This window comes from Catharus ustulatus, chromosome 15, assembly GCF_009819885.2.
Source record: "Catharus ustulatus isolate bCatUst1 chromosome 15, bCatUst1.pri.v2, whole genome shotgun sequence".
NCBI classification, from domain to species: Eukaryota; Metazoa; Chordata; class Aves; order Passeriformes; family Turdidae; genus Catharus; species Catharus ustulatus.
In genome coordinates this window covers 8497974-8521882 of record NC_046235.1, presented here as the reverse complement: position 1 = coordinate 8521882, position 23909 = coordinate 8497974, and the positions used below count along the sequence as shown (strand labels likewise).

General features: G+C 40.6%; 1 protein-coding gene across 3 annotated transcripts in view; it reads right to left on the bottom strand.

Moving 5' to 3' along the window:
* Nucleotides 1–23909, bottom strand: part of FNIP1 (folliculin interacting protein 1) — a 64704-nt gene that overhangs the window by 19849 nt on the left and 20946 nt on the right. For 2 of the 3 annotated variants that reach the window (XM_033073104.1, XM_033073105.2), the window contains exons 2-8: nucleotides 17499–17625; nucleotides 8956–9099; nucleotides 4742–4842; nucleotides 4421–4495; nucleotides 3861–3952; nucleotides 1280–1363; nucleotides 242–313 (exon numbers count right to left, since the gene is read on the bottom strand). In XM_033073104.1, coding sequence (XP_032928995.1) covers nucleotides 242–313; nucleotides 1280–1363; nucleotides 3861–3952; nucleotides 4421–4495; nucleotides 4742–4842; nucleotides 8956–9099; nucleotides 17499–17625 — 695 coding nt within the window. The remainder of the gene's footprint in view (nucleotides 1–241; nucleotides 314–1279; nucleotides 1364–3860; nucleotides 3953–4420; nucleotides 4496–4741; nucleotides 4843–8955; nucleotides 9100–17498; nucleotides 17626–23909) is intronic. The other variant, XM_033073106.1, reaches the window with a different exon arrangement.

Genomic DNA, 23909 nt, shown 5'->3' with positions numbered 1-23909 from the left:
CTGCCTTGCTTATTTGCAGCTTGCTTTAATAAAAGGCACAGCTGTCAGGTTAATGTGAGGTGTCAAATACACACCCTCAACACCTGCACCATCTGGACATGTACAGATGTGTCATTAATGTCACATAGAGCAAACCAGAACAATCCCATTTCAGCACTACTTAACGATGTGCGAGATCCCATGACAAATATTACTGAATATTTTTGGAGTTTACAGGGTTAACACATGGAACTGCCATTACCAGATCTTGCTATACCACTGTCTCTGTCCTCATTCTGCTCTCTCCCAGGCATATCCATAGGGTTGCTATGAACTGTAAAACAAGGAATACCAATTAGCAGGGGAATGTACAGTTCCCTTCTTGTTTGCAGATCTCCATGTAATTAATGGAACAAAAACATGCGCATTAATTCAGATCAACAGCACTGCACAAGGCCATCACCAAGAAAGGCTGCTTAGCTGAACAAACCAAAACACTTACCTGAGAAGCTTGTATATATTTTTCTCAAGTCCATACACCTATTTTAGTGCCAACTAAAACTAGGACTTTGTTTCTTTCCACAGATAATTTTCAATAAAATTTTACTGTACCAAGAGGATGTTTGTCACATTTGTAGTACTCAGTGCACTCACCAAAACTCAAAATAAACACACCTTCATTCCTATACCAGCTTTCTCAGGTATTATATATGTATTTTTAAAATAACTTTGAATGCTGTCTTGAAGAAATTGATACTTTTAAGTTGTGAGCAGTGCATTGGTTGTTCAACTAAGCTGTAAGCTGTCAAGATTCACAGTCCATGTATAGAAAAATCAAAGGTGTTTCAGGCTCAATAGTCTTCAAATGTGATATATTTTATAAATACGTGTGTGAAATAAAGCTACTTAGCCATGGAAATAAGACCCAGCCACTAAAAGCAAAAAATGTCCATTTTGAATTAATCCAATTTAGCTCTAATTTTTACAGTTTGGTTGAAATCAATCCAGATCAAAATAGCTTAACATCATTGTGAAATATTATCCCCATAAATATTAATTCCATATTTATATATTTAAGTTTCCAAAACAACACAGACAATCCCAAAGAGGACTATTAAATGCCTGCTGCCCCCTGGGGATTTAAGGAATGTATCCTTAAAGCTAATGGAGCCAACACTACTGTCCATTTTTTCTTTTTTTAAAATTTGAGATCTTATTTGCAGGGCTAAACTACATATCCACACAGTTTGTCACCCCAGCTAGACTAGCCCCACAGCCCAGCACACAGCACACAGCAAACCTGCAAAGAAAGAGGCGCTCCGGATGAGGCGGAGCGGACCTTGCTCTGAGAATGCCCGCCTGGGGCTGCAAAGCTGGGAAAGACCTACATGGCAAAACGTAAAATACACATCAGAGAATGAGGTTAGTAAAGCAGAACAGTCCATAGGGAGGGGTCAGACAAGGGAGAAGGTTTGAGCCAACATAAATGCAGAATAATATAGGCAGGAGAACAGCTCTAATGCTTTACCAGAATACTGATGCAAGGATGAGTCTCACAGCTGGGCTATACAGTATTTATAGATTAAAATAATAGACCCAGCTTTCCACTGTCTCCCATACAGGGATGGGGTTTATCAAAAGGACTTTTTTTTCTTATTTTAAGATTGAAACATGATTATTTTATGCAGGCTCAAAGCCTAACTTCACCACAAATAGGAGATTCATCACAGAGTATAATGTTTATTTTAACATCCACACTAGTGGGGTGGCTAGGAACACTGCTTCTGAAGAGAAAGAGGAAGGGGGAGAAACAAGGCAGGGATTCATCTTAGTAGAACCAAAAGAAAATTATAGTCAGAAGTAGCTCTGAGAATAGTAAGTACATAAATTGAGTGAAATGATCATATAGAAAATAAATGTTAGCAGTCTCAGTAGCTCATTTTAAAAGTAATATTGTATTATAGATATACCAGGGCAACAGTGTATTTACTGTACACAGAGCTAGAAAACACATGTAGGTATTTTTAAAGAGTTAATTACCAGTCCCTCTCCTAAATTTGAAGGCAATGTTCACTCAAAGTTTTGTGATTATACAAAACATGAAGGCTGCACCTCAAAGCTCCCTTCCATTCTCTTAGGCCTCCATCCATTAAAAGGAACTCATGACCAGGGCTGCTTTGCTTTTATTTTAACCAGTACATCTGAAAAAAGCACCCTGTAAATAGTTCCCAGCCAAAACACACAGACCCTCCTCCTGTCACAGGCGAGTCAGGAGCAGTCTCTGCTGCTTAGCACAGTTGTTAGAAATGCTGCAGTTACAGATTAACTCCTCTCCCTACTTTACCCAGGGTTCCCTCTGTGCTCAAACAGGAACTGTAAATAAACACTATTGAAAACCTGTGCAGCTCAATCAGAAAGAAAACTTCAGCATCCTCTTCTTGCTGGCAACCTTGTGCCTCTTGCCACACACCCTTGCTCCATGGTGCCCACACCTCTCTGCTCAGTTCTTGGGGCAGTCACCAGCCACCTCACAACTGGACACATGTGAACAGGTGGCACTGGCTACACCTGAATCATTCCATGCCTAAGAGCTGCATTATCTGAACTGGAACCTGCAGTTTAGATTACTCTAAAATACAGCAAACTTCTGTCAGGCACAACCCACAGCAAACCCTAACTGCAGATGATGGTGATCTCCTCTCTCTTAGATCAGGCACCTCATGCACTGTAAAAATCACAAGTGAAGTCTGAAAGGACTACTGAATATTAAGAAAAATACCTTCTTTTTAACTTTCCTGACTTAGTGAATTCAGGAAGCCTTTAATAGATAATAGGTTCTTACACTCCTAATTGGTTTCCCTTACAAATGGACTGCTGCAAATTATTTTAATGAGGTATACAACTCAACAGGTTGAGAAGCATTTAAGCCCATGCTTGGGCACAGTCTTACCAATGTCATTGTGAAGGAAAGCAGTAAGCACCCCTAAAATCTAGGACCACATCAAAGTCAGAAATCCATTTAAAAGTAACACAGTCATCAAATACACTCCTTACTTCCAACCCTATAAAGGTATATTTTACATACAGCAATATCCTGGAATGCAATTGTGAAAATAAGCCCCTTATGCCATCTGCAACAGACATTCGCTTGGAGTCAACAATCAAAATGAAGGAAAGGGAGGGCGTGCTGTAGAGCCATGGATCAGGCTGCTACACTGGACAACCAAGCACTGAAATCCAGTCCTATCAGTCCAACCATTCCCAAGTGGAAAAGCCAAGACCTTTGTTATCTAACATTCATGGAGCCTCCACCCACAGCTCTTCCAGGGAAGCTGAGAACTGAGGATGCCAGATGGTTTCTCAAGACTGCTTAACTCCCACGGTCAGCCAGAGGAGAGAACACAAAGATATTCTGTTTAATCTGATCCAAAGTTCCAGCACAGCTGTGCAAGGTTAACTGAGACTCGTACAGGACACATGCCTACACATGCTTAGGTGGGCAGAGTACAGAGCAGAATGGGAATTATTAACGAAAATAAAACCAGGGAACTGAGCCAGGCAGAATCAATCCTGCCTGATCAGAGATATACTGTTTAGGAATTTCTACAGAATGTTATTTTCCAACATTTTCTGTATTTAAACTTAAGTATATATAAATATTTCTATTATGTATTTTATATATAGATATGCAGCTGTGTATACTGAATGACTGCTGATTCCCTGAACAGTGCAATTAATTCTCCTCCAAGCTCCATCAGCATTAATTTTTTGTTACATTTTTAGCTTTTTAAAAATTATATTCCATTTAAAAGATTTGCATATTCTAGAATCTATGATTACTCAATTAAAGATATCAGCAAATAAAATCTGTTTGCAATTACCTATATTCCCAAGAAGTCCATTCATAATTGTACTGTGGTCAGGCTTTAATGTATGGCTGTCTTGATTAATGAACTCAAGACTGTCCTGCAACCTATAACAAACATAAAACATATAACAAAACCAGTGATTTGCATTTCAGTAGACTAGAGAGCTAGTTCATTATAGCCAAAACAGAAAAGATGAGGTAAGAACACAGGAAACACTAGAAAAAGCTTTCATAGCCACATCCTCAGGGGGGTCACCTAATAACAGAAAACTAAACATGGAACCCTCTGAAGCCAGATATTTTGGTAAGACCTTTTCCCCCAGGTTGTAGGTTGGTACTTTTGCACCTTACAGTATCAAGCTTCACCACATCAGCATGGAAGGAGTGGTTCATTCATATCCCTAGTGCCAGCTGAGGTGAAGACAACTGTGAGGGAAAGGTGAGGACACTACTGACAGGATGTAGCAAGGAGTTATTTTTTTAGAGAAAGAATCTGGAGGGTCCAAAGAAAGTCCTGTGTGTTCTTACATTCATCTGCTTCTGTGCAATAGTTACAAAGTGTAGTGGACTCACGTGTTCAGACTGCCATAGATGCTGCTACCTGTGCGAGCTGTGAACACCTTGCTGAGCATCAGCTGGGGAGGGGAGCTGAGGAACAGGAGGGAAGATGTCAGTCAGAAACAGCACCAAGACAGGCTTTGCTTTCCATTTCAGAGCCCTCCAGATTTAACAGACCTTAACATAAGAGCCTTTTATTTCAAAAATTACATCAGACTGGCTTTAAAGTAAACACAAAAATCCCTTCTAGTCTGTGCTTTTGCCATTCAATTTATTATTTTTCAGCGCTAAGGAGTGAGTCTTCTGAAAATACCAGCAGCAAAAAGTTAATCTTACCGGATCTGATGAATTTTCAATGTGGAGCCCTTGTAGCTCATGGCCACAGAGCCAAACATCATCTCTCCAAGCATGTTGGCATCTGAGGAGCACCGAGAACCCTGTAAAAAACAAATCCACCAACATCTGGTTTTAAGAATTTTAGAGGTACATTTCTACTAAGGCAACATATAAGAGAGAAAATATTCCTTATTTAAAAGATAAATATGCAAAATATCTTGCTGGAACACTGTTGAACATGCTAAATTGAACAGTTTAATCAAGACAATGCTAACAGAGAAAGTGATCTTCACACTGGCTGTGAGCTTAACAGCTAAAACCATGCAACAAACCAAACCCACCTAGGTGGGAGGAAGCAGATTCCAATGGCACTGAGCCAGGAGACTAAACTTTTAAGAATGTGTTAACACACCTTACTGAATTAAGCCTAAACCTTGTTCCTGCTTGACAAGAAGAATCACCAGTTCACTGGAGATGTCAGACTGTGCAATGGAGCCAAATTGGACCAGTGTTTACTTGACAAAGACTGATTCATAACTTATCCATGGATGATATTTTATATGGGATGAATCTCTCCCTGGTGCTTCTATGATGGCACCAGGAAAGAGCTGCAGCATCATGATGCCAGGCTAAAGTGGTGCAATTCCTGCTTCCCTGGTGACAGGAGCTTGCTATAAGGCACATAGGCTAAATACCAAAGAGCAATGTCACTATTCTGCATCATAGGCTAGCACCAATTCTGCAAACAAAACCCTGAAATAAAACAACTACTCAGGGCAATCAATTGGAGACAACATTAGTGCTGGGTCTCCACTAGCCCCTTGCCCGGAATAATTTAAAATGTGGGGATCACTAACAGAGCTCAGCCAGATCTCAGGTGAGGAAGTTTGGCACTGTGCAAAAAGAGCAACATGTTTCCTTCAAGATGTGTGATAGCAGGTAATTACTTCATTCCCTGGAGCAATCCTTCTAAAAGATCCCTTAAACCACTCACAGAAACAGTCTTGCTAGAAGATGCTCAGTGCATCTCCATATTCTTTATCCAAGCTCTGAACAACCAGTATCCTGAATAACCATGTATTCTACACAGGACTGAAATGCAGAATGACAGAATGGTTTGGTTTAGAAGGGACCTTGAAGCTCATCCAGTTCCACCCCCTGGCATGGGCAGGGCCACCTTTCACTAGATCAGGTTGCTCCAAGCCCAGTCCAGCCTGGCCTTGAGCATTTTAGGGGTATGGCAACCACAGTTCCACTTCTCTGGGCAATTTGTGCTAGTGTCAGACAGTGAGCCTGGAGCAGCCTGGAGCACAACAAAGGGCAGGGTATCCACAGACCCCTGCCGGGAGCAAGAATACATGTGAACACCTCACTCAGTGGTTCTGTTCACACCAGCCTACAGAACAAGGACAGAAACAAGGAAATGCTGATCAGCCAAAAGGTAACACATGTAAAATATTTCTCAATTTTTAGCTCTTTTCAAGCACTCTCAGTTAAGCTGATGGTACTTTTAACAGCATACTTCCAACCTCTGAAATCTATCCCTGCATGGAGATGGGATGACTGAGAGCAGAAACCACAACTGTAAAAATGAGGGCACAACTCCAAGGTTTGTAAATGTACAATGACAGGGCAAACCTGATCAATAGCTGGGCCTCAGTGAAATTTCCATCTCTGCCTCCCAGGACATCCCACTGCTCAGGTGCACTGTAGGCAGTACTGGAAAAACTAGAATTTAAAGCCAGTCAGTACAACCCAGCAGCTCCAAGGAAATCTCAGCACTGAAGTTAATGACTCCAGGAAGTAACAGGTTTGCTAGCATCACAAAATCTTGACTTAATAACACTGCAAATTACTACAGCCTCATGCTATGATTGTTGTTTTTAAATCTGTTGCAGATTTCCAAACAAAGGACACAATTCTGATTAAATGTCAAGCCCTTGATGGTGGATTTGATTTCAACTTTCTGCTGCTGTGAAAATATAATTCCAAAACTCAGTAAAAATATTTTACCTATAAGTATTGATTTTCTCTGTCAGACAACCAAATTAAAGTGAAAATCAGTTGCTTTCAAATTTAATTATAGGGGTTTCCCTTTCCTCTAAAAGACAGACAAGCCTTGCTGAAGGCAAAGAGCGTGAGCTCATGGCCTGTTCAGTCTGGCATTTCATCTACACTTAATAATTTTACCATGCATAACCAAAGACACATATTTAATGCATTTACGGAAACACGGTTACAGCTCAACTTTTTGAGCCTGTAATGCTCCAAAATAGAGGACACTCAAAACCAAAGCAGAGTGCAAACAAATGGGGAAAGGGGTTAAATATTAAAAAACTTTAAATATTAAAAAAGTAGCCAAGGAGCATCTGGCAAAAAGGGCACAACCTGTGACACTGACAGCCTAGACACAAACCAACTCCTCAGGTCACAGTTTAGAGCTCCCATAAAAACTGATCATAAAATAACCACAAGTGTTTGTGATTGCACATTAGCATATTAGAAGTGGTAACATTTTCATGACCTGGAAATTACATTTCTGAACATATTTACAGCTTTTAATACTATCCTCACTGTACATATTGTCCTGCCAATAACTAAGTATATCTGTAAATTAAAAATGCAATAAAGAAATAAATGTTAAATATGGGACATAATTAAAAATATGAAGCCTGGGAAAAAACCTCTGTATTTCACCTTGCAATCAAAGTTGCTCATATATAATCTAAGTATATTTAAACAAGAAAACATTAAACAGCATTTTAAAAATCCCATAGTATTTGAACCTCCATGTTGTAGTCCCATAAAAAACAAAAAAGAGAACTAATAAATACTGCAATCCAATAAGTAACCTCTGAGGGTACAGACACAGCAGTCAGAACATAGGAAATGCCATGCTGAGTGAAGTCTGGACAAACTTACTCTGGCCCTTCTGCATATCTGATACTAAATTTTATTGCACATTAAAGAATTCTTGTCTTTTTATCTCTCTGCTCACTTGCTGGGCAAGCCTGGAAGGAGTCTGATGAATGCAGTAGATAGCTGACAATAAACATGCTGTGGAAGACCAACTTCAGCTGAAAGTGTGTGGCACAGTCACACAACCACTGTGATTTCAGTTCAACTCAGTAAGATTTTGAGTGAGTGATACACTTGAGGAAATGAGGACTTCAAAGGGAAAACTTTCCACAGTTTTAAAACACATGCTCATGCCAAACACTAAAACTCATTTTCTTTTGTAATGTTGAGCATTGTTTGCATAGAGCCTGCTCTGGAGCAAAGACAGTTTCTGGCTAGAGCAGAGCATGGTTTTTCTTGGGCACATAGTGCACAAAGGAGGTTGTTTTGTGCTGGAAGGGAGCTGCTGACAGAAACGTCTCTTCCTTTCATAACAACAGTTAAATGCCCTGCCAGGAAGAGAGGAATGAAAAACAGATCTTCAGCCACCTTACCCAAGCTGTGGAAAAGAGTGTGGTGAGAAAGAAAAAACAAGAATACACAAGTTGCCAAATATAGCAGGAGTTAACATGACAGTAGGAAAGTCAGCACTGGAAGGTTCTTCATTTCTATCTATGGGAGATTAAGACATCAGTAGTATTGTACTCCAGAGCTGGTTGTGGAGATAGCAGCTTCCCTCAAACACACAATTACTTCATTACAAAGAGTGAAAAGGGCTTAGTTCTATTTTGGAGTGGCTTAATATAAAACACTTGTGATCTGTGAAAGGAGAGATGACAAAAATATATCTGTGTCAGATGACTCTAGCCACTCTCATGGCCAAAATCCCTTACATAAAATGGAACTCAAACACACTGAATCCTTTATAAAGCTGTTACACAGACTATCCCTACAGACAACGTGTATCTCTTTTATTTCCCTGGCATTTGACAATAAAATAAACTGCTTCATCTACACCAAGACATTTGTGCCTATTCTGATCACACCAAATGAGTGTTATCACCTGGGTCAACAAATGGAATAAATGCCCTGGAGAAATCGCTGCCATTCAAGACACATCCCGAGAGAACCAGCTGGTTGGTTTTATACTTGATAACACCCAAAGCTACAGTGTTAAACATTCCTGAGTCATAATCAGGGTCTTGGACTGAAAACTGCACTCCACTGCCAGCCTCCCATTTCAAGTATTTTAAAACAGTTGTACCTCACCTGCTGTTAGCATTTGACATGTATTATAAAGAAAAAAAGCAACTCACCTGGTATTTTGGGCATTGTTCTTTTGGATCAGAGAACGAGGAGGATGAATTGATTGAACTATCCAAGGAAGAAGAGCTGTCTCCTCCAGGCTTTAGTTGGCAACATTTCCCAAAAACTCTCACTTGAGCATCGCTGCAGAGTTTCTGAAAAAAAGACACCACATGTGACACACTAAGACCCATGACCTGAAATCACTGTTAGCATCATTGTACTTACCTGTTTAAGTAAGATATTTAACAGCTGAAAGGCTCTTGCCCCAGGAAACAGGTAATAGAACATACATTTGTATCTCTTGCAGCCTAGCAAGAGGAAAAGCTGAAAGAAAAGCCAAAGGAAAGCTGAGCTCTTTTACTTCCAATTAGCTAGGAGCAGGCAGGTCACTCCAACTCCATCTTCCTAAGTAGACTTTTTTAGACCAAGGATTAGGAGGGAGGATGTATCAAAGCATTTAAAGGAAGGATGGCAATGTCCACCTTACTCCCTGTGCCCACTGGAGTAGAGACGACACAGGAGTGTAAGCAGCACAGAGGAAGGAGCAGCTCACCATTAATTATCAAGCAAGAATAACACAGAATTCAGGAGATTCATGTTACAAGGGCAAGTGGAGAGAAAAGATCCTGTTTCACACAGATCTTTCCCTAGGTGCCTTTCTCAAGATTGGCACAGAGGTGACACATTCCTTAGGTTTTCTTTATGAGGGGATTGTGAAGCTGAAAATGGACAAAGCTAAAAACACAGTGTTACAGAGAAGCCAGAAAAGATTCACAAAATTATGGAGACTCAAACCAAAAGGTAAATTCTGATAGAGATTCAGACAGAAAGCACAGCTGAGAAGAGAGTTTAGAGGGCCCAGATGGAGCTGGAACTGATGTACATACAGGATGGGCAGGATCTGTGTCTGCTCTACACAGAGAATTGTCGATCACTGGCATGGAAGATGCTTCACTATGTTTCATTCACTATTTTAAAACATTTGTGATTCCCCTTGAGAATCCCAGCATCCTGAGCAGAATTAGCACCCACCAAGTTAATGCAGTTTACACCAGCATTAGCACTGCCAACCCTCTTCACCTAAAGATTTCAACGTATTTTTCACATACTCATTACACTTCAGCACACCCACATAAGGTTGGCATTATTTTACATCTGCAGGTGGGCAGCATTAGGAGACAGAAATAGTCTACACTGCTCAAAATTCTACACTAACTCTGCCCCAAGACTTCCTTAATTACCATTTCCTACACAATCACCAAACCAGTAGGAGCAAGCTGGAAGTAAACCCTGCTGGAAGGAAGATTTAGGGGACAGATGGGAACACAGAAGTGCTGTTATATGTCACAGTTTTATCTCTGGACTCACAGCTCCCAGCCACAAGCTTCCCCTTCATCCAAAAACATGAACATGGCTCAATCTTTAAGGAAAAGACATAAAGAAAAGGGTGAAATAGCCAAGGCACACATTAGTAATGAGCATGACTGCTCAATAATCAGCAACAGCTGTTGAAAAAGATGACTGGCCTTACTGCTGTGGAGGGATGAGGGTCCCATGCCTCTGTCCTAGGCTGTCCAAGTTACTTTTTTAAGGACAGGTGACCTTAATTTGGCCCTAACTGTGGATGAGGTTTAGCAAAGAAGCAGAAAATGGCCAGGATTATAAAGCCCCACGTGGCAGCCTTCACTGCTGCTCCCTCAGAGAGAGGTTGCCACAGAAAGCCTCAAGGAAAAATGTGCAGAGAAATTAGTAATTCCGTGGTAGAGGGGAGGGAAGTATTCATTTTCCCCCAGCTCTGTGCTTTCCTGACACACAGCAGTGTCCTCTCCTTTCGACACAGTGGAGAGCTCGTTGAAATCCTGCAATATGTAGATTTGCTAATGGCTACTGAGGATTTGTGGCTTGAGCACAGTGCACAATGGCTGGAACATGTGAATGATCATCATATGACTTCAGTAGGGGCTCGTGAGCTAGAATTGCATTTTATCTCTGACACAAAAAACAATGTCCTAGGCTAGGCAAGCATCATGTGATAAAACCACATACAATCCACAGGGTTACAGCAGCTTTTGCAGGCAAACCACATTTCAGCTTGCATTTTCCATCAGATGTTGAAAGTTCCTTCTAAAATGTTACAATTATAACTAAGCTTCCTTGAGACTGTAAAAATGAGTTTATTTACTTTACAAGAGAAAATAAAATTCTGCATTAAAAAGAATAGGCTGAGTTTGCAAATTAATTACTTTTACATAGTTTTTTCTCATTATCACTGCATTTTTCTGCACAGCAGTTTTTCCTAGATCCACTGGGCTGTCGGGTAACTTGGAGTAATAGTTGCCTAATTTAAACAGTAAACCAGGAAAATGACTGTTTGGTCTTTACAGCGTAGTTTAATGAACCAAAACTCATGCAAGGAGTCTTTAAATGAGGCCAGAATCTTTCAGCTCCCACTTTTCAGAACCTTGTGAACAGTAAATCCCTCCTAAAATGCAGATCACTGATGAATTTTGGTGTTTGCTTTTTCACAAACTTAGCACATGTTTAAGATGAACTTGTTGGACAATGATATCAAGTACTTGCAGTGACCCTCTCCTCTGCAATTTCTGACTCCAAATGTCAATGAAATTTTAGATGCTACAAATCTCAAGATATTATGCATCAAAGGAGTGGGATTACTTGCATTCCCACGTAATAGTCCAAAGATATTCAAGTCAGGTTTCCAAAAATAAAAAAGTAACCTAATTATTTAAGAACTGTACAAGGAAACATTTCAAAGCTGTGAATTTTCTTCCCAATTAGACACAGTTGCATCAAATCCAATCCCTGGGCAGGGTGGTGCTGGAGTGCTCTGAAATGCGTGTTTTTGCTGGAGAGCAGAACATCTGCTGGAAGGATGCCGTGGGCAGCTCTGCTCCTGGCTGCCACACTGCTCTCCCTGCTGGGGTCACACTTTATTTTCTCCTTGCCAGCTCACTGCAGATACCACCCAGCTCAAAAGACTTCTGGCAGTCCCAGTTCTGACATTAGAGATCATCATTTGCTGAAAGTCTTGGAGACCTATCAGATAGCTCTGAAGAAATCTTTGAGTAAGATGTCTCATAGGGTACAAACTCAGCTCCCCTTCAGGAGTCTCTTTTTCTTCACATCTGTCAGCAAAGACTTTTAAGTCTTTGACACAAAGTCTCTATTCTCCTCCTCAAGTGGGAGAAACATGTCCAGTGCTGTGAATAGGAAGAGGAATGTCTGCTGGGCAGACTTTGCTTTGGGAATAACAAGAAAGTTGAAAGAAGCCTGGTGTGTTGAACTAAATCAGACTCTGTGTAGGTGTGTTAGGGCTGTGAGTGAGTGACAGAAGGGAAGAGAAATGTCATCGTATGCTTTTCTCTTTTTTACCTCTCTGCAACAGCAGGTGCTCAAATACCAGTGTGGTGGCAGTGATAGAGAAATCTTTATTTCTAAACAAAGTTGCTACTCTTTAAGAGCTCTGTTCCTAATTTTCAATACAGGCTTTCCAGAAAAAAGAAAATTCAAAACAGATAAATTAACTCTTTTGCTGTATTAATATGAGTTGGTCTGTATATGCAACAAAATTTATGTATCCACATAAGACATGGAAGTAACCTGAATAGGCATTCATCCCTCCCATTTGAGTGCTGATGTAAAAATCTAGATACCTTTCTTAAAATGCAGCTGCCAAGTGCTGCAATCTCCCTTTATTTCTAGAGTTGTTGAGTTCCTCTATTACTCAGAGGTCAGTGAAAGAAGTCAAGACAACCCTGTGTTCCTCTACTCCACTAGTATTTTTCCATGTCTGTTTAGAGAAAATAAGCAGAGCTAAGAAGGTGGGACTTGATCTCTGTGCTTACAGTTTTATCCATCTGTTCTGCTTTGCTCACTGGAAATCTGTCCTGAGAGCCAGACAGTGTCCAGAGTCTCCATTTCATACAACTCACCTAAAAGCAAAAGGCTCACTATCCAATTACTAATCCCTCAAAGCAATTTGTTGTTCAACATTTATCCCGTGCTGAAGTATATTGGAATATGTGGCTAATCCTGGCTTGTTTCAAACAGCATGCCATTTCTCTGCTTTGGGATAAATATGACATTCAGAGTAAAAGAAATTGCTGCTGAAGGATATCAAGTATCATATGACCTTTTAGTGAAATTATTCTAAGATAAAGACAGCTAGTGGAAGAAGTGAACTTTCCATTGTCCAAGCTCAAGTTCACTATTTCACCTCTACATCTCAAATTCTGTGTCCCAGGTCTCTCTTTCATTTCTTCAGAAAACCAAACCAAATGCTATTTCTGAAAATCTTCTTCTGCCTCTGGGTCTTGGCAACAAATAACTGCTCTTCTCTGATTCCTTGTCTTTCCCCCTTACCTACCACATGCCTAAACTCTATATCTCTGCTCAGCACAGTGCAGTTTGGGTTCTTTCTATTTTTCCTCCCATCTCTTCCTCATGGTCCCTTGAGACTCCTCCTTCCTCCCTGTACTTCATATCTTCCTCTAGGCTGATCTTTAAACTTAGGAAATCTTTTAGCTCTTACATCTCTCATCAGCACCTCTCTCCAGCCAGATCCCAAATGTTAATCACTGTCTTGTCATAAATCCCCACTGGACAACACAAAAAGGAAAATGAGCATTAAAATGAGACAGTTAATCCCTGTCTCCAAACTCACTTCACCTGTTCCAAGAGAAGCCATGATCCAAGGTTCCTCTTTTCAGCTTCTGCTTTACTTCACTCCCTCATGGCACCATTCCTGTAGCATCCTTATCCCAATCAATTACCAGCCCTTGGAGGCGAACTTGAGCTAACCTTTGCACACTGGCAATTATGGGGACATAATTCCTTCACTACACAGTAAACACAAGCCAGCCTTAGCATGAGCTGAGTGTGGATGCAGTGTCAAGGTTGGGAAGCCAAGCACAGGGAAAGGCAGAGCTGAGGCTGACTGCCCAACACTGGCTGGGCCACCTGGCTGCTGCACCTTAAGGAAGAGAAGGAGCTGCTTGTTGTGCTTATTTGAAATTCAAAGGAGGCCTGGTACCACAGTATTTTGAAAAACACACCTGTGTTCACACACAACTCCTGGCTCAGGAACTCAGTATAGTCCACAGCACAGGGAGGAGAGCAGGACTGGTGGCACCCAGGAACAGAGAGCAGGAGAGGAGGTGTCAGAGCAAAAGGAGCAGACAAGCACAGGAAAGAGTCTAACAGCAAGAAACCAGTCACTGGTTGTAACACTATCACCTGAACATCAAGTAAGTCTCTTTAGAAATTAGAAATTTACTGCCCATGGAAGAAAAAATAACTCTCTAGAGGAGACAGTGGCTCAAACCTACAAGCTTGCCCACAGAAGTTCTTTGATACTAAAAAATTCATGTGATATGGATGCTTAGTGGGGACAGAGGCTGTTCAGTAAAAGCATCAGCAATGCCTCTTCCTCATACCACACTGTCCTGCCTGTTCTGATGCATTTGCTCATTACGTAGTGCCACAGCCTAGAAAAGGCAGCCACTCTTTCTAGGATACCCTGGTAGAACTCACAATTTTCTGATGCTTGGGAGACAGCAGCCTTTCCTCTCTGCTTCCAGAGCCCAGCTGATCAATAGCCTATACCCTGGAAGGCTGGGGAAGGACAAGGACCTCTCCTGCTTAGCACCAAAAAAGGTATAGGACTCGCAAAGGGGATCTCTCTGCTTCCCACATGCACAGTGCCCACAGCTGCCTGAGGCAGATCTCCACCTGGCACAGCACTGGGCCAACATTCCTGGTGTTTGGAATAGCTGCCAGCCCTCCATCACTAGACTGCTGCTCAGCTTCCCTCGCCAAGTTTAACTCTAGCAAGACTGGGGGAATCATGACCTCTCCTGAGCAATTAAAATATTGTAATGGCCACGCTGCAAACTCTTGACTGCCTTCTGTATCCACTGTGCAAAACCCTCCCCAAATTCTTACTGACTTAATATTTACCTTTACTGAAGACATGAAGAGGCTGATTTAATATCCAATGAAAACACAAGGTCCTTATGTGTGTTATAGCCACATTTCCCTCACAGGTAAGATGAGCCTAGTAATACTTTACTAATAAAAACCTAGTTTGGTGTGAGCACAAACTCAGCAGTTTTCACTGATCGAAAAGTCAATTTTATTTCTTGAAACATCTGTGTCTGCAAAAATTTCCCCTGATGCTCCATAAATTTTATGACCAGACCTTCCCTTACAAAAATTCAAATGCCTGAGCCATGTTCAACCTCAGCCCACCACATACAACTTTTGATATATGTAGAGATTATATGGATAAAACAGACCAAAATACATCTCACCTTGCTGCAGGCAGACAACTCTTAATTTGTAATTGCCTTTGCGTCACATAAACAACAGAAAATGGGAACTGAAGAGCACAGCACCATAAAGGCAAAGTGAAACCCTCCTGATTCTCCATGTTAGGCTGATTTGACTTGAACCACAGCAGTCTGGCCACTGTCAGGCACTCTTGCAGATGTCCCTGTGTTATTTGTAGATCCAGAGGTGTAAGTCATGTTATGAAATGGGGGGGGTGAGGGAGAAGAGATGCAAAAAGCCTTGCTTTTTGTGGGGTGCTGAACAGATACCCTTTCAAAAGGGAGAGTGCCCAGCCCACACATGGATAGCTGCAAAAGGGCAAGAGTGCTTTGGAATGTGCATAGAGCCAAGATCTGGCAGGGTGTGTCTTTGCTAATGAAAATCATGATAAAGAGTGAGAGAAATGAACAATGCAATCCTTGAAAATGGCCAGTACATCCTGCTAACCGTGCAGGCCCATACTGAGCTCACATCAAGCCAAGCTGAAGACTCTCCTGCATGTTTTTACCCGCAAACTTTTGTTTTATGAGAAAAGTTTTGCCTGACATGACATCATCTGAATGCTGCAAAAAGCAGTACATGGCAAGCAAATGTTTCAATATAACCTCTTTCAAAGAATCCTAATACTATGAAAAATAAATGTATCGAGTTTCTAGAAACAAATTCTGGGTATTTCAAACGCCCTGGCAACAGTTTTCCTCCACTAGTCTCATGTGGAGATGGGTGACTACAGCTGTTTCCTTCTCCTTTAGCAAAGAAAAAGGAAAGATTAATATAGAACAATATCAGCTCCATTATCAGCCATTTACCCTGCTGCTGTTGAGATGCCACAGTCAACAAGCTTTCTGAAGTAACCCACAACAGTGAAGTTTGCAAGTTCAGTGTGCATGTACACATTTATCTTAAAGAAGTTTTAGACTTTCAAGAAATTAATTTAAATCTGGCAAGAGGATTTATGTTGTCAGTTATTTTTATTAATGAAGTAATAGTGATAAGCACAGCCAGCTATTCATACCAATAAACCACTTCTAAAGATCTCCTGTCTTTAAAAACCTGTTTCCCTGGAAAGAACATCAGGAAGAACAGGAACTAACAGAATCATTCTAGCAAGTTTATTTTAAAAAGAAAGATGCATTTTTTAACATTTATGAAACTTGCTTTATTTCACAAATTCTCTATATAACTAGGAAACTGGGATCTTGATTTGTGCTATAAAAGCACTGCAGTAAGCAACAGAGAAGCCTGGAAGTTTGTGCCTGGTAAGACAGATGCCAGAGTTTTGGATATTGGACACAGCACTTGAGGCCAGGGTTAAGAGCATCAGGCTGGTAACAGGCTGGAAGAGTTTGGAAAACTGGATGAAAAATCTTCTTGCGGAACTCCAGTACTCAACAGGAAAGCCAGGGCTTGAGGGTAATGTGTTATTTTGTGTATTTCTGCTTACAGAAGGATCTCTTTAAGTCCTATAGTCCTCTGTAAGTCCTAAGCAGCTGGAATAAATAATTTCAATTCACACCATGCTTTCTGCTTGCAGAGCTCAAAATGGTTCATTAATGTTTTTAGAAATGGTGAAAAGGAAGTTCAAAGCAAAATAAGTTGTCCAGCCTCACACCACAACTTTCAGTAGAACTGTGGCCAGAAATTAATATTCTGGCCAGAGCCCTTAGAAGGAAGTATCCTCATCTGACCACATCCATTACAGCTTCAATTAATAGACTAGCATGTAAATCATTCCAAAAGGAAAACAGAGTTTTCAAGTAACTTTGTTGAAAAAACTGTCAGCAAAGCATATAAACAACAATTGGCAAAAGTTAAGCAAACAGGACACAACAGAACATGGGGCTGGGGGGACTTCTGATTAAGAATCCAGACCCCACTGTGGCACAAAACCAGATAACCAAATCTCTGTTCATGCCCTGTTTCAATCCCCAGCACTGCCTGCTGCAGCCCCAGGAAGGAATCCTTCTCACTGAAAGAGCAGAAAGTAGATAAATCCCAGAATAAAGAGATCACCATAGTATTTAAAGCTGGTAAAACCACCGAAGCCTGAATAATTTGCAACTTAACAGGCATTTAAATATAGCCCTGCATATAACCAACGTTTAAATGTCAATGTGAATAAAACAGAACAAATGCAATTTATCAATTTGGCCATTTGAAAAAATTCAACTACAAACGTGCAAATTAGCAAAATACTCACCGACACTGAAACATCCTCTATTTTTCTTTTAGCACTGGAATCAAATAAGACATTCCGTCCTCTTCTTTCACAGTCCTGATACACGATCAGTCGGATCTGGCTTGGGTCAAACTCTGGCAAAGGCCAGCTTTAATTAAAAAAGAAAAGAGCAAAAGGATCAATTACCACAACTCTTTATTACACTGCTCTTTCTACATTATCTGTATATACAGATTGATTAAAACAGAGTCAAGCAAATTCAATGCACTTTCATCAAACCCTTTGATCCTGTAGCCAAAACTACACCCTTTATTTTCTTTTCTTTCCCCCACATGTGCCAAATTACACTGTTGCAAACCGCACCAATCCTCCACAACTGCACAAAATGATGTGTGCAGCATCAATAGAACTTGTGCTCTGTCTTGTTATATGTTTTCTTCAAGTTCCAGCTATCTAAAATCAATGCCATAGAACTTAGCTTTTGCGATTAAAGACACAAAAAACCTCCAAGATGAGTAATCACAGACTGGTTTGGAAGAACCACCTGGTTCTCTCCACATAAGCCACTGTGACTCAAGGGCATGGTCAGCAAACCATACAAAGCAGTCCTAACACACCTATTCACAAACTGGCTTCAACAAGAAGGAGCTTTCCTGAAGCCTCAGAACCTTCCCTAGTGCCACACTCCAGAGGAGGTCTCAATGGGAGAACTTGCAGGGATCAGACTTGGAAATCAGTCCATAATCTTCCCTTTACAGGTGTTTTGTAGTCACCATCTTAAATTTCTATTTTAAAAAGCCAGCCATCACTATAAAGCCCAGCAAGCATGGTCATCCATTGGCTTGGGAATCCATTTTCACTGACACCATCTCAATTCTTGGAAGATAGGGAACAGTGCTGTATCTTGTACCAAGAAACCACCAGGAATCATCTTTCAGCTAGTTTACAAGCCATTTGCGAGATCAAGTGAAATTCCGTCTTCCTTATTCTTGGCTTTTAGGCAAGTAGTGTTAGCATGAACCCCAAGAAGCCAGAAAGAAGGCAGTGGAACAAGCCACTAATGAAGGACAGAGATTCCCAATTTGCAAGAGGCTGTACATGTATTTCAGCAAGGACACGCATAACATGGGTTAAACCTGGCATATTAGACTCCAAGACAACAGTAAAGTTTCCTCTCCTCTAACCCAAAGGGTTTCCTGCTCTGCACCCACGCTTTATGTGACCAACAAGTCCTCTAACAGCAGAAAACCCATCTCATCACCAAAGTCATCATCACCTATCAGAAGTTCTTAAGGCTGCTCAGGACAGGTACACAAGTTTTACAACTAGTGTAGTCCCAAGGAGGCGAAAGTAAGCACCAAGACATACAGTTACACACTGTCCTGAGATGGAGTCTATTTCCTAATCTGCCCATCCCCACCATTTAGCAACAAAAGAGAAAAACGGAAGCTGCAGAGAAGATAGTGTGCAAGTAATGTGCAAATCAACTTATTACAAGAAAGAAAACCTTGTGCAACTTGAGCTGAAATAACTTCATGTCTAGATTTGGGCACCAAAAGCCAAGTGTTATCTCCAGCACAAAATGCCCACACAAAGTGCAGACACCAAACTGAGCAAATTCTGTACCAAAACCCAAGCACAGTGACAAACTCAGAGCCAAGCTTACACTTACTGGAGGCTCTCCTAATTAACCTCATCTTGCATTTCAGAAAATGTAAGAAAACAAAATCCCTAGTCTGACACACACCTGGGGTATTACCAGCCGAGAAGCACAAAAGGCATTAGGGCTGGGGATGGTACCTGCTAAGAGCATGACTTTGGCTAGAAGTGAGGAAGACCACTGGATAAACTAGCTTCCTGGAGGAATAGCCTAGTGAAATCAGTGGAAATCCAGAAATGAATATTTTTTCCAGATGTGGTGGTTCCTATAAAGAAACTGTGTGACAGTAACAATTAATTGCTTGCCAAAAGGGTGGTATTGCTTGCTCCACCCTTGCAACGTGTTTGAATTTCCTTCACACTCACACAAAAGCACGTCTTTCATTACCTAGTACTTTCGATATTTGACTTTGAAATGACTGGCAAAGAAAGCAATAGCTGTTACCGATCTTAGAACTAAGTCTACTAATAAAAAACTCCAAGAGCAGATTACACACTAAAAGGAGAGAAAGCTAAAAATAAAAAACGCTGTACTCAGAAATATATTTGATGAAGGTAACAAGAGCTTGTTTACTTCTCAGCTTCACACAACATTTTAACTTTCTCTAGACAAGTATTTAGTAGTTATTATCCACCATAATTTGTGGTAATTCCAAAGAAGCGCTATCTCTGTTACATAATAGCATCCTTAAGCACATTTCACCCTTGCAAAAACATTCCCTGGCAATAGCGGGCCACTTCCCAAACTAGAAGAGCCTTTCAGAGAGCTGGAGGAAAGTTCATTCACACAGACAGTAAACAGAAGGCAGCCTGGCACCTCCAACTAACTCACCCCCACCAGTGAGGGGGAAGCAGGACACAGAGCTTTGCTTTTGTTGTTAGCAGATTTAAAATACCGTTAAGCTTGGTATCTGAAAAGATTATCCCCAGAAACATAAAATTCCTGCATGCAAGAGGCATTCTCAAAACAATTATAACAGGGCAGCACTCCAGCGCTCCTCTTCAGGCAGATGAAAACTGACCTAGATCTTCTGAATATAATTAGTTCTGTTTATAAACAGAAACTAACTTTGACATTTAACTGATGTTTTCTTGAGATTCCTACAGGAAAACCAGGAGACATAGAATCAAATGTTCTAGCAACATTAATAAAAGGTGAGTCTCCATTTCCCACACTGCACTGGAAATGACAGTTTCCTAATGAGGACTTTTTCCTGCATGACCTATCTGCCACTCTTTGATCTTTCCTTGAAACTGATTAGATCTAAAGAAAAACCCCAAAATTAACTCAGGACAAAAAAAAACCATAAAAAACACCACCAAGAAAACTGCAAACACCTTTCACCAGTAGAAGTCTTTGTGACTTTGCCACACAGTGCTGTGAGTTCACATATGGAGGAAGAGGAAAACTGGTAATAAACTAACTCCTCCTGAGGAGGACACTGCTCCTGTGGAAATCTCCACTACACAAGTAGGCATTCCTCTAGAATGAGATGTTCAAAAATACCTATATGGAGTAGAAGCCTGTCGATGTGTAAATGCTGTATGGGATGTTTCAGAAATAAAACCCAGATCTCATACCATGACAGACTGGTTTAGGTTGGAAGGGTCTTGTGGAGGGCATCTGATCCAATGCCACTGCACAGACACTCATGCAAGTACTGAGTGCAAAAGAAAAGAAATTATTTAGGACAGAAAGGAAAAATTCCATATGATTAATTATGGAATTATTAGAAACCAGCAACAATGAGATCAAGATCTGAAAAAAGGTATTTTAATATAGTATATTTAATATGTGGCATATTCACACTTAAGCCCTACTGTTGTTCAGCTCTTCCATTTTTTCATCCTTTTCGTTTTTCTGCCTTTTCTACCTTTAATCACTAGGAATATCACCCACAGCTTACACTTAAAATTCCATTCCATGCTTCCTGACACCTCTACTATAGAGATTCATTGCAACCCAGAATTCCAACTGCTCTCTAAGGATGAATTTTCTTGTGTTTCTGGAGTTTATTACCACCATCAACATTTCTCAGCAAGAACTGAATGACTGTAAATTGGTATTATTTCACTCTGTGCAAGTTTTAATAGATGACACAAAAGACACAGAAATCCTTCATCACCACTCCAACAACTAAAATACAGCATTTTCCCCTGTAATTGAATCCCAGTACGTTCCTTCCTCCTCATTCTCACCTAGAACATGAACACTTCTTCATTACATTAAAGGTTTAGCTTAGTATTATCTTCTCTCCTGGCTGAGACTTTACTTTTAAAACTATTTATATTAACACAGTTTAGATAATATTTGGTTACTCTTTAATAAAACCAGATACTTTAGAAAACTTAAAGTAAAGTAACTGAAGCAAAATGAACAATATATTAAGAAGGTACGAACTGGAAAAGAGTTTTCCAAAAAGTAAGGTTGCTCAAAACCAGAATAGGACTAAATATGTAAAAAGTAAGTCGAAACTATATGTCAAACTATTGTTTTCCTACATCATGTTACCCACAGTTATAAAAATTGCCTGGTGATGAATCACTTGGAACTATTTTAAAATGCATTTACGCAAATGATATTTATAGTTTATGCCAGCTTATCTGTTCTGCATGGTTTTCATGTTAGCACCTTTTTAAAGGGTGACAGGAACAGCCCGGCAGAGCAGATGGGCCCACCTTGCCCCATGCTCACCTCCTAGGCTCCATCGGAAGGAAACATCTTCCTTCACTCCCGCTAGATAAGTATCAGAACAAAGGCACAGAGATTCCAGAGCTTATCTCCAGCACCTGCAGATGACTCTCCAGGAATCATCCGTGTGGCACAGGTGCTTAGACCCAGCCAACTTCTACACAAGACTTTGACAGAGGCTGCATCTGTCACGAAGAGCTAACACTAAATACAAGACTGTTCCACTGAGTGCACTGGGATTTCAGATTACCTCCACATTCCATGGAGATGTACATCCACATCAAAGCACACTCACCTGTACCTATACAGCCCAGTATATAGGATCCTGCAGTTGCTTTGCTGCAGGGAATGATAATCAAGTCCAGAAGGAAAATGGTTCTTGCCTAATCCAACCATCCTATCATACTCCTCTCAGCCCTGAGATGCCTTTTCCAACCAGGAATTCCCTTCTCCTGCCCAAACGCCTCTGCAGATTTCTATGATTTACTAACAGATTATTTTTTCTTTTGGCTTTGAGAAGATACAACAAAAGTTGAGTATATAGGATTAATGAGGAGAGGGTCTTGTATATATTTTAATACCTTCTTACTGCATTTCAGTAATTCACTTATTATTTGACCATTATTGCAAAAAAACAGCTGCACAGATGATTCTGAAAGATCTATTTTGTAAGCAATGAAAACAGAACTGTAATGTGTGTTAATAACGCTTGCAGCCTGGGAAGGCCATAATCTCTTAGAGGCATGGGCAGGTTATTTATTTCTTTAACAGTAGCTCCCGAAACACAAGAGAACTTTCTCAGGATTCACAAGAGAAGGATGATCCAGTCTGATCTGCAAAGCTGGCATTTTAAGAGAGAGATTTGGTTTAAGCGCTGGTGACATAACACAACCATAAAGCTGCAAGGAGGAAGAGAGTTCCCTAAAGTAGAGAAACTACGGGGTCTACACTTTGAAAAAATTTTGCAATATATTTGTCTTTACAAGAGCTGAGGTCATGTCAGGGCTATGTGACTGTGGTGGTGAGCACTTGCTGATTCTGCACAGAAAACCAGCGTCTGTGCCTTGGCCAAGACAAGGAGGGTAGATTGCCAAGGAGCTCACCCAGCACCCTGAGTGACTCTGCCCTCTGCCACGGTGACCTCAGCTGGGGTTTCACAGAAGTCACAGGACCTGGGTTCTGAGTAGCATGGAAGAATAGACAGATGGTGGATCATCTCAGCAACAACCACCCTTGACTGCTTGCAGTCTTGACATGTTTCAGGTTAATCTCACGGAAATTAAGTTTCTTTAAAATACAAAAAAAAAAAAAAAAAAAAAAAAAATCCAAGCCCCCTGTTCTTCATGTCTTGAAAGAGGGTGACGTCCACAGGCACTGCAGCACTGTGGAGGTCAGCTGCCTGCTCCATCTCTAAGCCAGTCTCATTATTTACCAGCTTAGCAATCCTCACCTGGAATAGATGCACTTCTTGAGCTCCAGGAAACTTGTGCTGCTTATACTAAGTACATACCGCACACCAGGAACAAAGTGTGTCAGCCAGGTATTGCACAGGTATAAGAAAGTTGGACCTCAACTGGCTGCAAAGCTCCTTAGCTCTGTCCAATTCTTTATCTGTGTATGAAGCTGACTTTAGTTTGTTTTCATTTTTTTTCTCCCTTCTAAGGAGAGTCACTTGACTCTTACTAAGATATCTAATTTATACTCTAAAGTCTAATACATGAGCCAGATGTTTTTCCACAAGCAAAAAGGCAACACTGACAGGTTAGGTGCATCTTAACCAACACAGTAATAATAATCTGGAGTGTTATACTGAAAATAAATTGGTGGGAAGGTTTTGTTAAAGCTGCGTAGTATGTTGAGTAACTTTGCAATTCACACACCTTGCAGAATTTACAATCACTATTAATAATTTCGTAAAATATTTTTGGGATGTCTCCACTTATGTCATTTCAAAAAGTACTTGTTCAGGTTTTAGCTGATTTAGGTACATGTATGCATGCAAATATTTGCACATACACATACAAGCCTCAAGCTCTCTTGAAATACCTTTTAATTAAAACCACACACAAATGAGACACAGC